Source organism: Hoplias malabaricus, chromosome 5, assembly GCF_029633855.1.
Source record: "Hoplias malabaricus isolate fHopMal1 chromosome 5, fHopMal1.hap1, whole genome shotgun sequence".
Lineage (NCBI taxonomy): Eukaryota > Metazoa > Chordata > Actinopteri > Characiformes > Erythrinidae > Hoplias > Hoplias malabaricus.
The window spans coordinates 11618463-11633132 of NC_089804.1; the positions used below are offsets into that span (position 1 = coordinate 11618463).

At 39.3% G+C, this 14670-nt stretch overlaps 2 protein-coding genes across 3 annotated transcripts in view; one reads left to right on the forward strand and one right to left on the reverse strand.

Moving 5' to 3' along the window:
- Nucleotides 1-7180, forward strand: part of dlgap4a (discs, large (Drosophila) homolog-associated protein 4a) — a 133922-nt gene extending 126742 nt beyond the window's left edge. The window contains exons 12-13 of the mRNA XM_066671085.1: nucleotides 601-753; nucleotides 1066-7180. Coding sequence (XP_066527182.1) covers nucleotides 601-753; nucleotides 1066-1293 — 381 coding nt within the window. The 3' untranslated portion in view covers nucleotides 1294-7180. The remainder of the gene's footprint in view (nucleotides 1-600; nucleotides 754-1065) is intronic.
- A 1750-nt stretch (nucleotides 7181-8930) lies between these two features.
- myl9a (myosin, light chain 9a, regulatory) lies at nucleotides 8931-12844 on the reverse strand. 2 transcript variants are annotated; one of them, XM_066672742.1, is made up of 4 exons: nucleotides 12698-12844; nucleotides 11253-11459; nucleotides 10403-10564; nucleotides 8931-9760 (listed from the first exon to the last, which is right to left on the reverse strand). In XM_066672742.1, exons 2-4 carry the CDS (start codon nucleotides 11437-11439, stop codon nucleotides 9585-9587), a joined length of 525 nt encoding a protein of 174 aa, XP_066528839.1. In that variant the 5' UTR covers nucleotides 11440-11459; nucleotides 12698-12844; the 3' UTR covers nucleotides 8931-9584. The 2 variants fall into 2 exon arrangements, with proteins under 2 accessions (XP_066528839.1, XP_066528841.1); XM_066672744.1 differs by having other exon boundaries at nucleotides 12693-12819.
- Between the last annotated feature and the right edge of the window lie 1826 nt (nucleotides 12845-14670).

A 14670-nucleotide genomic window follows, 5' to 3' on the forward strand; every position in this document is an offset into this window, starting at 1 on the left:
CGTCCAGGCACCCCACTGCTGTCTTGTAAGCACTGGTGTCGTTGCTAGGTTACATATTATTACATATTATATGTTATTGTGCAATATTGGCACTCCTGGAACATCTCTCAGCCAATCACATTGCAGGGTCTGAACTAACTGTGGTGTAGTTATACTTTCACTATCCTACACCTGGTCGAATTGTGTTGTTTATATAATCCAATGTAGTCAGAGCACCATTTCTGAAAGCCTTCATGGTTTTTAGGTTTTACAAGGTCAAAGACCACAAGTTAAATGATAAATTCAGGAGACATGTATAGAAAGGGCCATGGACTCCCTGCATATGACGTCGGCTTCGTGGAGTTTGAACTGTGTAAGAGCACCCTCCTGTGGTTTGAAGCTGTGTTATCTTATCTTTCCATACATTCAGCCTTTAATTATAATGTATTGTGATAGTTTCTGATTCACGTTTAAAATGGTGTTAAATGCAATATAGCTCTTTTATTCCAGGGCTGACCTAAGAGTCCCAGGTTTAAAAGATTTAATGAGGTATTTTTAAAGAGTATTTTAAACATGTTCAAATGTTTGTACAATGTGTGTTTTGGTATGGTTGTGTATCAGGATGTGAACGCTCAGCCGCGACCTACAGCTCAGGATCTGGCTGGATTCTGGGACCTGTTGCAGCTCTCTATAGAGGACATCAGTATGAAGTTTGATGAGCTCCACCTGCTAAAGTCTAATGACTGGAAACTGTCTGAAAGTAGCAACAAAAAGGTATTAATGAGAGAAAAATGCCAGAAAGGAGCAGTGTGTCATTGTCTTTAATGATTCTACTTTATAAAACAGCCATTGTACTGACACCTAGTGGCCTGGATGTATGACAGTCTCAGTACCAAGCCTAATGTAATGGCTGCCCTCGTGTGGGACCTGTTCTGTAATGAATTGACTTATTCTTTTGGGGGCTATTTGATTTCATGTGAACTGCACTGTGTAGAAAAATGTTATAACAGTCACTTCCATAAATCTAGTTTTGTTTTGTTTTTAAAAAGTAGTAAACAATCACATTTTTGTGCATGTTGTCTTCAGGAGGAGAAAAAGCAGCCATCCACAGCGACGCCGAAGAAAGCTCTAAAGCCCAAACCAGTTGCAGTGAAGGAGAAGAGCACTGGAGAGTCACCTGCAGACAAACAGCGGCAGGAGGCCAGGAAACGCCTGATGGCCGCCAAACGTGCAGTGTCAGAGCGACAAAACTCAGCCACAGAGAGTGCAGACAGCATTGAAATCTATGTCCCCGAAGCCCAGACACGGCTCTGAAACACACACACACACACACACACACACATACACACACACACACAGAGACACCTGCAGACGCCTCTTTATAATGGAACACAGGCATGGACACACAGACACGCACGTGTGGTCTCCAGAGGCAGATCAAAGAGGTGGTCAACACACACATAGCATACATAAGTATATATTTTTCTTCAAACAGAATGGAGCACAGCAAAAAATTAATACAATACAAAAGAAAGGAAAAAAAAAAGCAAACTGTGACTGAAGCCACAGAAGAACCCATGCGATGTTTGTTACTGTCTTTATTCTTGTTATATTAGGTATTATTATAACAAGCTGTAATTATCTCATGGAATACATAGAAAAAAATTGTTCATCTGTAAATTGTGTTGATATCTTTGACGAAGAGGCGCCACATTATGTTTGTGTGTGTGTGTGCGTACGTGTGTGCATATGTGTGTTTTTAGGGAGCCGATTTAAAAACCCTTTAGTCACTCCATGCAATTCAAAGCAGCCCCATCAGCTACGCTCGTTTTGAATCGGCTACAAAAGCACGCACTCAGGATTCTGCACGTGTGCACTTGGTATTCTTTCATCGACACGGTCTTCCTCTACTTACCCTGTTGTTATTTTTGTTATTATTTCTTCCATTTTCTGTCTCAATCAGTCAGATTTTTGCATGTTATAGGGCCATATATACAATTCACTGATGCATTTCAGTGCCACCTGAGTATATGAATGTTATGAAGGATTACTTTACTCCACGTTTTCATCAGCCCAAGCCTTTAGAATTGTGTAGGTTATTGATACAGAAACGGTACGCCATACTTGAAAATTCCTGTTAAAAAGAGTGCTTTTCACAGAAGATTTTGAGGGAGAGACTTCCATGCTTCATAACGGTACACGACTGTGGTATGGAGAAGTCGGATGAGCTTTAGTCATGTCTGTTTATTTAATGTGTGGAAAGAAAACATGATGATGCCTAGGCTTCTACACTTTCTGAAGTGTAATATTGGGAATGCATGGGTGTCAACAATGGGAGGTTCAGTGCCCATGGCACACAGTGACTTATTCTCTGCCACTGTGGTGAAATTGAAAAGTTGAGAAAGATCTCTCATTGCTGTTTCATAGAAAACAGTGGACTATCCAGTTTGGTGGCTGCTGTCTTAATGCAAGTGCAGCATTTTGAGGAGGGAAAGAAACTTTTCATACATGTTATTCATGTTTTATTGTAGTTTTTTATTTTTTATTTTAATGACGTGTTCATTTTTATGAACTCCAGAGACTTGAATTCTGTGTGCACTTGCAGCAGTGGGAGATGTTTCAACTGTGAAACATTAACTTTCATGCACTTAACTCCATTAATGAGTTTTTGCACAACATGGTCATCCCTGTTATGCATACACACACACACACACACACACACACACACACACAGCAGTCTGTCTCCCAGACAAACTTTAACACTCGTTTTGACAGGCCTAAAGTCTGAAATCTGAACATTAATTATTTTTTATGACTGATTAATATGTAAAAGTAAATTAGTTCATGAAATGGAGAACAATCTCTTAGATCAATCTTTTCTTTACATTTTTGTAATTAGTTTTTATTTAAGTGTTCTTAGTTCATTTTTATTTTTGCTGTTGTCTGTTGGTATCATTCCTTGATTTTTACGTGTGCTTTTTCACACTGATTCCTTGCTCCTGTGCTTTATGAATGTAGGTGTGTGTGAAACAGTTGCAGTTGAATTGCATAAGCAGGTTTGGCTGAGCTAAATCACCTGGGTCCCCACTTCGATCATTCCTCTGTGACAAACAGCTGCTCAGCTTTAGAACCTGATTTCACTAATGTCCTTGTGGCAGAATGACATCAAATCCTCTTGGAAAATAAAATAAGAAAAAACATATTAATACTCTTCATTTTAGAAGATGAGCAGATGTGCACAAATATTCGGACATTAGTGTAATTTTAAATGTTTTAATTGCTCAAAACTGTTGACCATGTTCACAGAAAGAGTCACTGCAAGTCTTCCCCTCCTGCCAGTGTACTACTAAAACACTTCTGGTTTTACCACTACTCTGGGCACAGACTTTGGTGTTTGAATGTCAACAGGAAATGTGCTCTATTTTCAATCTGAATCTTTCACATGAACTCTCAAAATCTCACTGGTGTCCAAATGTTCATAAAAATGAGCACTGCAGGTGAACTTATTTTGCTGGACTTGCCGGGAAGGACTTTTCACAGCCTCTGTGGCATATACTTAATGTAATTTTTAAGATATTATCTGACAGTTCTGAAGCTGCAATTCTACACAACATTTTCCTTACATTTGAGCAGGAATCTGATGTCCATCAGGAGGTTTTTCATTGTTTCAAGATTACTGCCAGTTTCCGGCCCGCAGTTCACCTAGTTTCTCTGATACTTTCTTGATTGCGGCTGTAGTGATACATGGGGCGTTTCAACTGTAAACTTGTGAATGAAGCTTCATTCCAAACCATTATGTTGGATATAACCAAATTCATGGCATTGGCAAGTCATACTCTGTACCAAATCAGGCCGAGCAGTTCTGAGGTCAGGTTGCTGAGGGAACCACCTGAAACACTTTTAGATTAGACTACAATCGCAGGCAATAAATGTACCCTCTTTGGTTATAAAAACAGCTAAGAACACCTTATTTAGCTAAGGATCATTTAATTTGGATTTAAGCTCCAATACATAGCTGACCCCGAGTGAGACTGAGATAATGTGTCAGAATTTCACCCTTGTTTATTGGTTACAGGTGACCTAGCTAATAAACATCCCATTATCACCATCATGTTCGCCTCATATTGGAGAGGATATGACTGACTTCCACAGATTTATTCCACGTTTCCAGAGCCCCATTTCCTTTTTTCTTTAGTAAAGACTGAGAAAAGCTGTTTTGGGGGGTGCAGTCGCCTTCAGAAAGTGTATATTTTTTTTGTTGTAATATATTGCCTGCACAAAAGATGTTTCACTGTCCAGAGAAATATTAAAGTTTCATATTTGCCTACACTGATTTATCATCATCATCATTGCGTTATTGATCTTATGGTTGTTTTGTGATGTTTCCGACTTCATTTTCATGAAAGAACTACTTGATAATGCCATCGTTTATTTCAGTTGTACAATGTTGTACAGTGACAAAACCTGAGAATTTGGAGAATGTCAGACAGTACAGGGTTCACTTTAATGCAGAGAAGCCTTATTTGAAAGATGTTCGGTGTGTGTTAAAGGTTTATTTGTACCCAATTCCTCAGTTTGAACTAAAAGCTAAGCACATTAGCCATGTAGTATTTTATGTGATTTGACTAGTAATATTTACGATAAAAAACCTAAAATTAATCAGTACTTTTTTCCGTTTTTACACACAGTATAACACCGTGGTCAAGGGACAATAACATGCTCTGAGGTAACCGTTACCGTAGCCTTACACGTTAGCTTCAGTGCTAAATAAAGGAGACAACTGGGGCACTAAAATTTTGATACCACTACCACAGCCTTTTGAAAGGCTGAATATTACACACGATTCCGCCTCTTAAATCAGTGGTGTTATGTCAGATCCTGGAGACCTGGTGTCAGACAGTCTCACAGACTGTTAATTGTTTTAAGATGCCGTATTGTATTGCAAGATGCCGTTTTAAGCCGACTGTTGACAAGTATTTAAGGTGTCTTTACACTGATGAGCAACAAGTCGTGTGAGTCCTGTATCTAAAATGTTTCGATATAATTGGCATTCCCTTAAGTAAATTATAGTCTTGCATAGAATGTCATAATTCTTTTCTTTAAAAAAAGTGTGCCATATTCAATCTCTGCAGTGAAGATTGTGGGTCACTCAAAGTCACAGAAATTTCCAGAAAGGTGCATTTCTCAGCCCTCAGCCACGAAACAGTGAAGAAGACAGCGCTGCACCCTTAGCTTTAAAACACAGCCACTGTTCATTACAATTATTTACTTTTGCCATTTTTTTTAAACATACCATGTTTAAAGCATCTCATGTTCCCGGGTTGTACCTCACTCACTGGCTCACATATTTTTGTTTTAACAGGCTGGAAATTCTCCACAAGAGGGAATGTTCACATTTACAAGTTTTTGATAATTGCTGTGTCCTTGTTCCAATGGCTGTAACTGTACAATTGTTTTGTAAAATATATCTTTCTTGTCACCAAAGCTACACTAACTTGAGTTAATACCCAGTTCATTTACTACAGCAAATGTGCTTATAGTAACACTGTGGAATCAAAGTCAAAATAATGTTAGCATTCAGAATCCTGTTTTTTTTTTTCTCCTTCATTTTACCTCAGATACTGTATGTCTCTCTGTTTGTATGTGTGTGTATTCATGTGTGGCATTTGATCATTTTCGATTACTTTTTCTAAAGCTATCAAACACAATGTTCTATATTTTTTAACCAAATGTTAGCACAACATTTGAGATCCTTGCATGGTAGCAATATCTCCCTTTCAAACTCTTCAGTACCTTTGTTCCTTTGGATTATTTCTTTGGTCTCAGCCTCTTTTTTTTTGAGATGGAGTATCTACCATCAGCTCACCAAAATTAATAGGGCTAGAGCTTGCATTGACTCAATGATGAAAGAAATGACTGCGGGGCTTTTCAGCAGACGTTTGGAGCTGTTTTTTTATAGCTGTTCTAGAGGAACACTGGGACACTTTCCATCCCCCCGAAAAACAACTAGACACTGTAGACAATGACGAAGCCATTGTTTTTTCAGCTCATCAGAATCCCAAGCCTACACTTGGACAATATCATATTGAAACTTTTGGGACATTGGTTTTGACGATTCTATGGACGGTCCTCTGTCTTCCCAAGTCTGGACACACATTCATGAATCATCTACTTTCAGTTTGGCAAATCTCCAGTGCAGCAAGAATCTCCAGTGTTCAATGAATTCTCTCTTATAAGGTTGAATTAAAGGAATACTCCAGTGTTTTTCATTCTGATCTCTACCTGCTGCCTTTCTGGCTCATGTACACTGAACAATCACGGGATTAGGAACCCCTACACTCGTATCTACACTCGTCCATTTTATCAGCGCCGCTGACCATACAGGAGTACTTTGTAGTTCTACATTTACAGATGGTAGTTAGGCTGTTTCTCTCAATACTTTCATATCCCCATTTGTTGGTGTGTAAGTGGATTACCTCGTCGGTCCACTTTGTAGATGTAAAGTCAGACAGTAGCTCATCTGTTGCTGCACAGTTTGTGTTGGTCTTCTTCTGGTCCTTTGTCAGTGGACACAGAACACTGTGGGCTGGATGGTTGTGGTTGGTGGACTATTATCAGTCCAGCAGTGACACTGAGGGCTTTAAAAACTCCAGCAGCATTGCTTTGTCTGATCCACTGATCCAAGTCAGAATGGGTAAACATTCCACTTGCAAGATTTCAACAGCTTGTATCTTCAGCTCCCAAACAATTAAAAGAGTTATAAAAAGGAAAGGTATCACAGTTGATACCTTTGTGTATAATTACACTTATAATTTTGTTCTCAGAAATAAGGAATCACTGGGTTCAAGGAACACATCCTGGAGGGGGCACCAGTCGTTTACAGGGTGAGAGAGACACTTACCTACGGACACTTTTGAGTTACCAATCCCCCAACAACATGTGTTTTTGGACCAGGGGAAGAAACTCGAGCACCTGGAGGAAACCCACACAGACACAGGGAGAACATAACACATTCCTTACAGACAGTCATTCGGAGCAGGACTTGAACCCACAATCCCAGGTCCCCGGAGTATTGTGGGTTTATTGTATTGGGTTCAGAAGATTTTCTGTATTAACTGCGTATTATTTTTTAATGTTTAATTGTTAATTTAGAAGATGAGCAACACAGTGGGGTAACAGCTAGCATTGCTGTCACACAGCTCCAGGGTCCTTGAGATGTGAGTTTTAGCCCTGACTCAGGTGACTGTATGTGACAGTGATGTGTTTACCCAGTGTCTGTGTGGGTTTCCTCTGGGTGCTCCAATTTCCTCCCAGATGCTGATATTTTCTATTTATGTAAAAAAATAAATAAAAATCAACAAAATGCAGATGGTCTTTCTTCCAACCTCAACAACATTAGATTTTATTTAAAGGCTCTTTACTTAAAATTTGGAGGACATCTATAAATTTTATACCACTGTGTATTTTAATCAAATCATATGAGTAAAGTAGTAAGGACTAATATTATAAGAGAGCACAGACTTCTGAACTGCAGTGCGTTGGAGCAGTTACTTAATACTCTAATACTTTAGGCATGGGTTAACTTCAGAGTTTCTCTGAATTGACACAATGTTTCCAAAACAGGGCGTTTCTCCGGCCTGCAGGAAGACTTTTACTGCTTATCGACGTCCACATCATGGCTTTGTTTGCTTTAGCCGTCTTGGCTTTGCCCCGAAACTCAACCCAAGATTATGTCACTTAAAACATCCTTTGCGCTGACCTGGTGCTAAGAGCTATCGGTCCAGATATATTTGGTGATTTTCTTATCAATGGACAACAAAGCAGGTTTTTATACCACACAATTTTTGACACTGGGAAACCATCAACACACCAAAGTTCCCATAATCACAGGTAAATGGTCTGGCAGTTACCAGTGCATTACTTTGAAGTTATGTTTATACGCTATCCATATCCTAAGAGTATATAAATAAAGTGAATATCTATTTTCAGTTGTATGTAGCATTCATATTTACTTATTTACTACCATATAATTGGGTTAATAAAAATTAAATTGACAAAACATTTTAGTGACTTCATTAATGGCACAATTACTGGCAAATATTTCTGTAAAAGCAGTAGTTGACATTAATATTTCTGTAAAATTTGTATTTTTAGTCTTTACCCTTTTCGTAAAATGGTAATTATGAATTAAGCAAACCGTCAAACCGGCTAATCGACACTGTGCTAAAAACAGATTGGACTGAAAACACTGAAGTGTTGCTTAAACTATTGCCCAGACGGACACTGATTAGTGCTTTTTCCCTGAGAAGACTCCTGCCTAAAAAAGACCAAGTCTCTGTTACAAACATAACTCACATTCTGTCAGTCTTGGCCATGTTTATATGCCCTCCCTAGAGAATGATTTTACAGACAAATCACTCGAACTTTGGTCGCAAAAACACTTCAGTAATGAGTAGAATTTCAAAACTGTTAGTGAAATATTTTGCAGTGGGATACAGATAAATGGAATGTTTTTAATGCACGAGTGGTTGAAATTAGCGCAATTGAATGGCATTTTTATCTGTAATTTCAAAGCAGGATTAGTGGAATTTATGGTTCTAATTCCTTTGTATTCAGCTGCAAGCACTTGCTTATACAGTTAGCATTGAGGCTGCAAATGCTAATTTCTGGTATCAAACGGCAAACTGTGTTCTGGCCTGATGGTTCTGGTACTAAAGGTTCTGGTACTATGTTCACTGGTAAAATTGCCCTGATAATGCCACTTTAACTATTCAGTTTTTTTCTCAGGCTTTATTTAAAAACGCCTAGCTGCCCCTGGACTCATGCCAAGTTTGTCATTCTTTGGTGTTTTTGGTAAAATGCCCTGAGTGCTCAGACCAAACAGGAAAAGCTAATCGTGTGAGCTCAAACATTCACAAGAAGCTTAGCTCATTATCAACAACAATGGTAGACTGTGGACACCAAAGCGGTGCTACTTTATTGAATCTTTATCCTTGTATGCAGTACAGTGAGTGGGGGTAGGAATATGTGTGTGTGTGTGTGTGTGTGTTTTGTGGGGTCATGTTCAAAATATACCTTAATCTGTACAAGTCATAGTGGACAGGGTTTGCCTTTCAGAATAAAATGATTAGCATAGCAAAACTTAAGGGCTACATTCATAAAGCTGCTCAGACATGGGTTTTTGAACTGATATAAGACTTAGCTATGGACTTGGGCTTTCCTAGATGCAAAATCCTCTTTAATTCAGTGCTAAAACTACATTTGCTAATCTCATTTCTATCTATTGCATTTGCCCTTTTAGGTTTGGTAATTAAATTTGACGTATAGATGCCTGTTGAGTTTTATTATTTGTGTGTGTTCTGTTCTGTTACTGATTCCACGCAGATACAGATGCAACAGAGAGAGATAATTTTGAAAAATGATGGAACATTCCTGTAAGATTTGAAATTGCCATCAGGGTAGAAATGCTGATTTGGGACCATTTCCTTTCCCCTGTCAAAAGGCATCAGGATATAAACAACAGCCACTGATCCCAGATAATCATTTTTACTCTGATCACTGTCACATAAGCCCTGATTGTAACTGATCTTTGCGAGGCTTGTGCTCTAAATGTCATCCTTATCCTTGGCTCCGTGTTTGAGGATGCGGGTGAACTCTGTGTAGTTGAAGTTTCCTTTCTTGTCGATTGGCGCTTCACGGAAAAGCTCGTCCACCTCCTCGTCTGTGAAGCGGTCACCCATGGTGGTCAGCAGTTCACGAAGATGGTCCTCGTGGATAAACCCTTCGGGGACAGAAGGGTGAAAAATCAAAAGGACGTAGCAGAGTCACCAAAGTTACACAGAAATTTTACATTTTAAACTCTTGACAGTTGACATAGAGTCAACATGGAGTCATTTTTTAAAATAACAATGAACATAAAGCATTTCAAAGTGGAATTATTCTACCCCTTCCACAAGTTAACACAGTTCTGTGGTCTTAATGAAATGCATGTGACCTGCTTTGGTCAAAAAACCAAAAACAACACAGTGTTGTAGTATTGTGTCTAAACAGCCATGTTCAGAACAAACAATTCCAGCTTTAACTTTTCTCTTTAAAGAGAAACCACAGCTCAGTTCAGCACAAGAACCCAGGAGTGAGAAGCTATTTCATCCCTCATTGCTCTATTTTTAGTGCATGTGCTAATGTCAACATGTTGTGTGTATGTAGCTGCATGATTGTTTTAGCTCCAATCCAAGACACAAAAAAAGCATTGCCAAAACATTTCTTGACTTATCAACGTTTAAAAAATTGTTTAGATTATATTTAAAAATTCTACAAGTCCTGGGGAATGCTATGGCTGGGTGGTAAATGATGGTAAACCAATAACAATGTGACATTTAATTTTATAACACAGATCATGACCATCCAGGAAATCCAGGGCTACCTGATCCGTCCTCGTCGAAGCAGGTGAAGGCGTTCCGTATGACGTCCTCGGGGTCCGTTCCGTTGAGCCGTTCTCCAAACATGGTAAGGAACATGGTGAAGTTAATGGGACCTGGAGCCTCACTCATCATGCCCTCCAGGTACTCATCTGAGGGGTTCTTCCCTGAAACATGCACACATCGTCACTGATGAGAAGCACTGAATAGTTTGTTTTTCACTTAATGAAACTTACAAGTCACAGGGTGTTTTTCATCTAATTTGCTCTTGAAATGTCACACAAAAACTACTTTTGATGTGATGGTAGAATGATGTGCAGGTTTTTACACTTGAACCCCCTTAAATTATTTAGTCATTGCATATAATAGAGCAATGAAGTAATAGGAAATTAATATAAACCTGAAATATAAATAGCCCCTGGGCATTAAAGGTGCACTATACCATGTAAATGTGCAATGCAAATGCATAACAATTTAAAAGCCATTTATCAGGAGATTGTCCACTTTTTTTTTGCAAGTACAGCTTCTATTCTTTAGGGAAAAACTTATATGTTTGCATTCAGCAAGTGCTTTAGTGAGAGCTCCCACGCAGACCCAGGGAGAACACACCAAACTTCTCACAGTCACCCAGAGCAGGACTTGAACCTGTGTGACTGTAACACTACCTGCTGGGCCACCGTGCCATGACTTCAGGCTCATGTTCAGCCCAATTCCGTTCATGCTTTTCTATGAAATTCTAAATCTTTGTGTTAACAATGGATGCACCTTAATTTGAATTCCCTCATTAGAAGAGAGTGTACACTTGGACATGTAAGGTATACTGAGTAATATTATCCTCCTGTTGTAAACATTTACCGAGAGAGGCCAGCATGTCGTGCAGATCCTCCTTATCAATAAAGCCATCACGGTTCTGGTCAATCATGTTGAAGGCCTCTTTAAACTCCTGAATCTGAGACTGGTCAAACATGGCGAAGACATTAGACGTGGCCCTCTGGGGCCGCTTCTTCGTGGTCTTCCCCTTGGCACGCTTGGCGGCAGACATTTTGGCTCAAGACGTCGGAACTTTTAAAAGAAAATTAATAGTTGTTAATGCATGCATTAACATTAGTGTAACATCCCAAAACACAGAACTGTATTGTCCAGTAAAATTGTAAGTTTTTATTATTTTACCCAGTTATATGCCTAATTTATTCATTGACAAATCCACTTACAGTCAGCGCACCCCCAATCCCACTGTACCACCAAACTAGCAGGGTGAAGGTTAACATATGCTTCCTCTACAGCACCTTCTAACCTACACAAACTGATTCTGTTTCATCAGGTTGAGCGACAAGGGAGAATTAAGATTGTAAGATGTGGCCGTTTATTTTTAGGATTTGTTGAAAATGTATTGTTGATTTGAACCAGTTGGATACACAATTTAAAAGAAATAGCAATGTAGCTAATTATCTAAGTCATTAAACAGTACAGGAACACCACAGGAGTTACTCTAGACATCGAGGGGTGGTTCCCCAGACAGGAGTTAAGCTCAGTCCTGGACTACACAGCATTTTGAATTGTGATTTTCCATTGAAAGGAAGATATAGCCTAGGACTAAATCATATCACTGTCTGGGAAACTAACCCTTATATTACACTACTCTCAGAGCACAAGAAAGAGGATTTGTCTGTGGGATAAAAGCTAGTACATCCTCTAGAGCCATTCAGCTCCCACCATTCTACAGGTGCAGGTGTTTCAGCAGAAATGTTCTTCACAATATGAGCTATTTTCCAGACCACAAATAGCATCACATCAGAAGCAATGCAGAAATGACACATTAATCCTATATTCACCATGTCATACATGCAACAAATGATAGATTACACATCACACTTTCTGCAATGGCGTGTTATCAAACACCTGAAGTGTGTGGATCATCATAAATACATACACGCACCATGACATGCATTGTTCATTTACTTAGGGAAAGTTTAACACACTAAAATATGTACATTTGTCGGCATTTCTGTGCTCTGTGTCTGTGTTATATCATAACTAATCAAAAATTCATAGTAGTTACTGAATGGTAAATCTCCTTAGATAAATAATGAGCTGCATGTATTAGCACCCCAGGATGTGTTTTGTCAATCAGTTACATTTTATAGCCACCAGCCATTCATTGTCACTATGTATGGTAATAGAAAAGCCTCAATCCTTTCTGTCAAAACACTTCTATAAAACAACAGTAGGACGTTTAAGCAGAAAAATACATGCATCACTAGCAACATCAGCAGAAAGGTCATATATTTAACCAACCTCACCTTGGCGTTGAGTGATAGAGGGTTGAAAGTGAGCGCCTCAGTCTCAGCTGCGGCTCCTCAGACGTCCCGAGATGTTTGTTTAACGTTTGGGCGTCTTTTCCACACCTCCCCACTCCTGACTCGGCCAATAAGGTCAAGAGCCAGGCTTTGAGGCCTTTATCCATACAAGGCGAAGGAATCTGAGAGCTCTTGCCGTCACACATCCTGAGAAAACCTCTGTTTGTTTTCACAAAGAGCCCCTCCGATGCCTAGAGAAGCCACGAGAGGGAGGCCTTATTTAGCAAAGCCAAATCACCAAGAATGCAACAGCAGTGTAATGTTTCCTCTGCCAGAAGTGTCAAATCAAACAAAGGCCAGAGTCAGAGCCTGTGTTTCTCTACAACAATCCCATATAGAGATTATACAGGGAGCTGTGTACTGAGCAAAATAGGGATCAACCAGGAGTTTAATAAATATATGATGACTCTAAAGAAATGGATCCATATTGAAGAGTAACATGGTTTGAATATCACAGGCCGTACGTCACATATAAATGTAATCCACTGCAATTTTTATTTCATTAAACGTTTTGGTTTTTTTTTTCCATGAATGGCCAGCAGCGTTCAGGCAGGACGTTTATCTTTTTTTTTCAAAATTGGAAATTGATGTAAACAATTCAGTGTAATTTCATAACAGGTACTGGAGAAACCAATCAGAACTTTTCACAGTGGTGTTGTCTGAAAAGTGACTGTCTCTAAAACTACAATTTCAAAAGCATATTACACAGACTATTTATAAATTCACTGCCTGATTCCTGAGACATTTTTCTACAGTACCTTAGGTATGTTTTTAACATAAATAAACCATATGTTAGACTAGTAGACAAGGCTTTTAATATATGGTCAGAAATATATTGTTTGTTTGTTTATTATTCCTGATTTCTTTCTTTTTTTTTCATTCATTCATTCATTATCTGTAACCGTTTATCCAGTTCAGGGTCGCGGTGGGTCCAGAGCCTACCTGGAATCATTGAGCGCAAGGCGGGAATACACCCTGGAGGGGGCGCCAGTCCTTCACAGGGCAACACAGACACACACACACATTCACTCACACACACACACCTACAGACACTTTGAGTCGCCAATCCACCTACCAACGTGTGTTTTTGGACTGTGGGAGGAAACCGGAGCACCCGGAGGAAACCCACGCAGACACGGGGAGAACACACCGCACTCCTCACAGACAGTCACCCAGAGTGGGAATCGAACCCACAACCTCCAGCTCCCTGGAGCTGTGTGACACTACCTGCTGCGCCACCGTGCCGCCCTTATTTCTTTTTTATGATATCTTTTTTCTTTCAATACCACTTGTGCACACCAGGTATCTCATACACTGTAAAATTAGTGTGCTCCTCCAAGTGTGTTGAAGTACCAGTGCTGCATGTTCTTGATGTCACCCTACCAGCCTGGTAAGGCTATATATATATATATATATATATATATATATATATATATATATATATATATATATTTCCAGATTCTCTCACTGAGACATATTTATGTCTCACATATATATCTCACATATTTATTTATCTCACATTTGACATATTTATTCAGTCATGTGTCAGCATCTCTTTTCTAAGCCTGTTCCTGAACAACATGAAGTTAAAAGCCTCTATAAAACAAATTAAATATAGACCCAGAAATAGACAACCGATCCTTTCACCAAAGATACTGTAGTAATGGCTTGTTCAGCCTCTCTGAAGTGCTACTACACACAGTAGTGAATGACGTTTTAAAGAGTAACTTCACCCTGCTGATTTCAGCTAACTCCCCCCATAGGTCAACTTAGAAAAATGCTTAAAAAAAGGGAGGGGCATTTTGGGTGGGAAATACTCCCTTGCTCTAGGCTTGTATGCTTCTCATATTTATGGGGTGGTTATATGGAAGGCCTTTGAGCTCTGAACTTTGAGCTCCTGAACATGGATTCTCCAT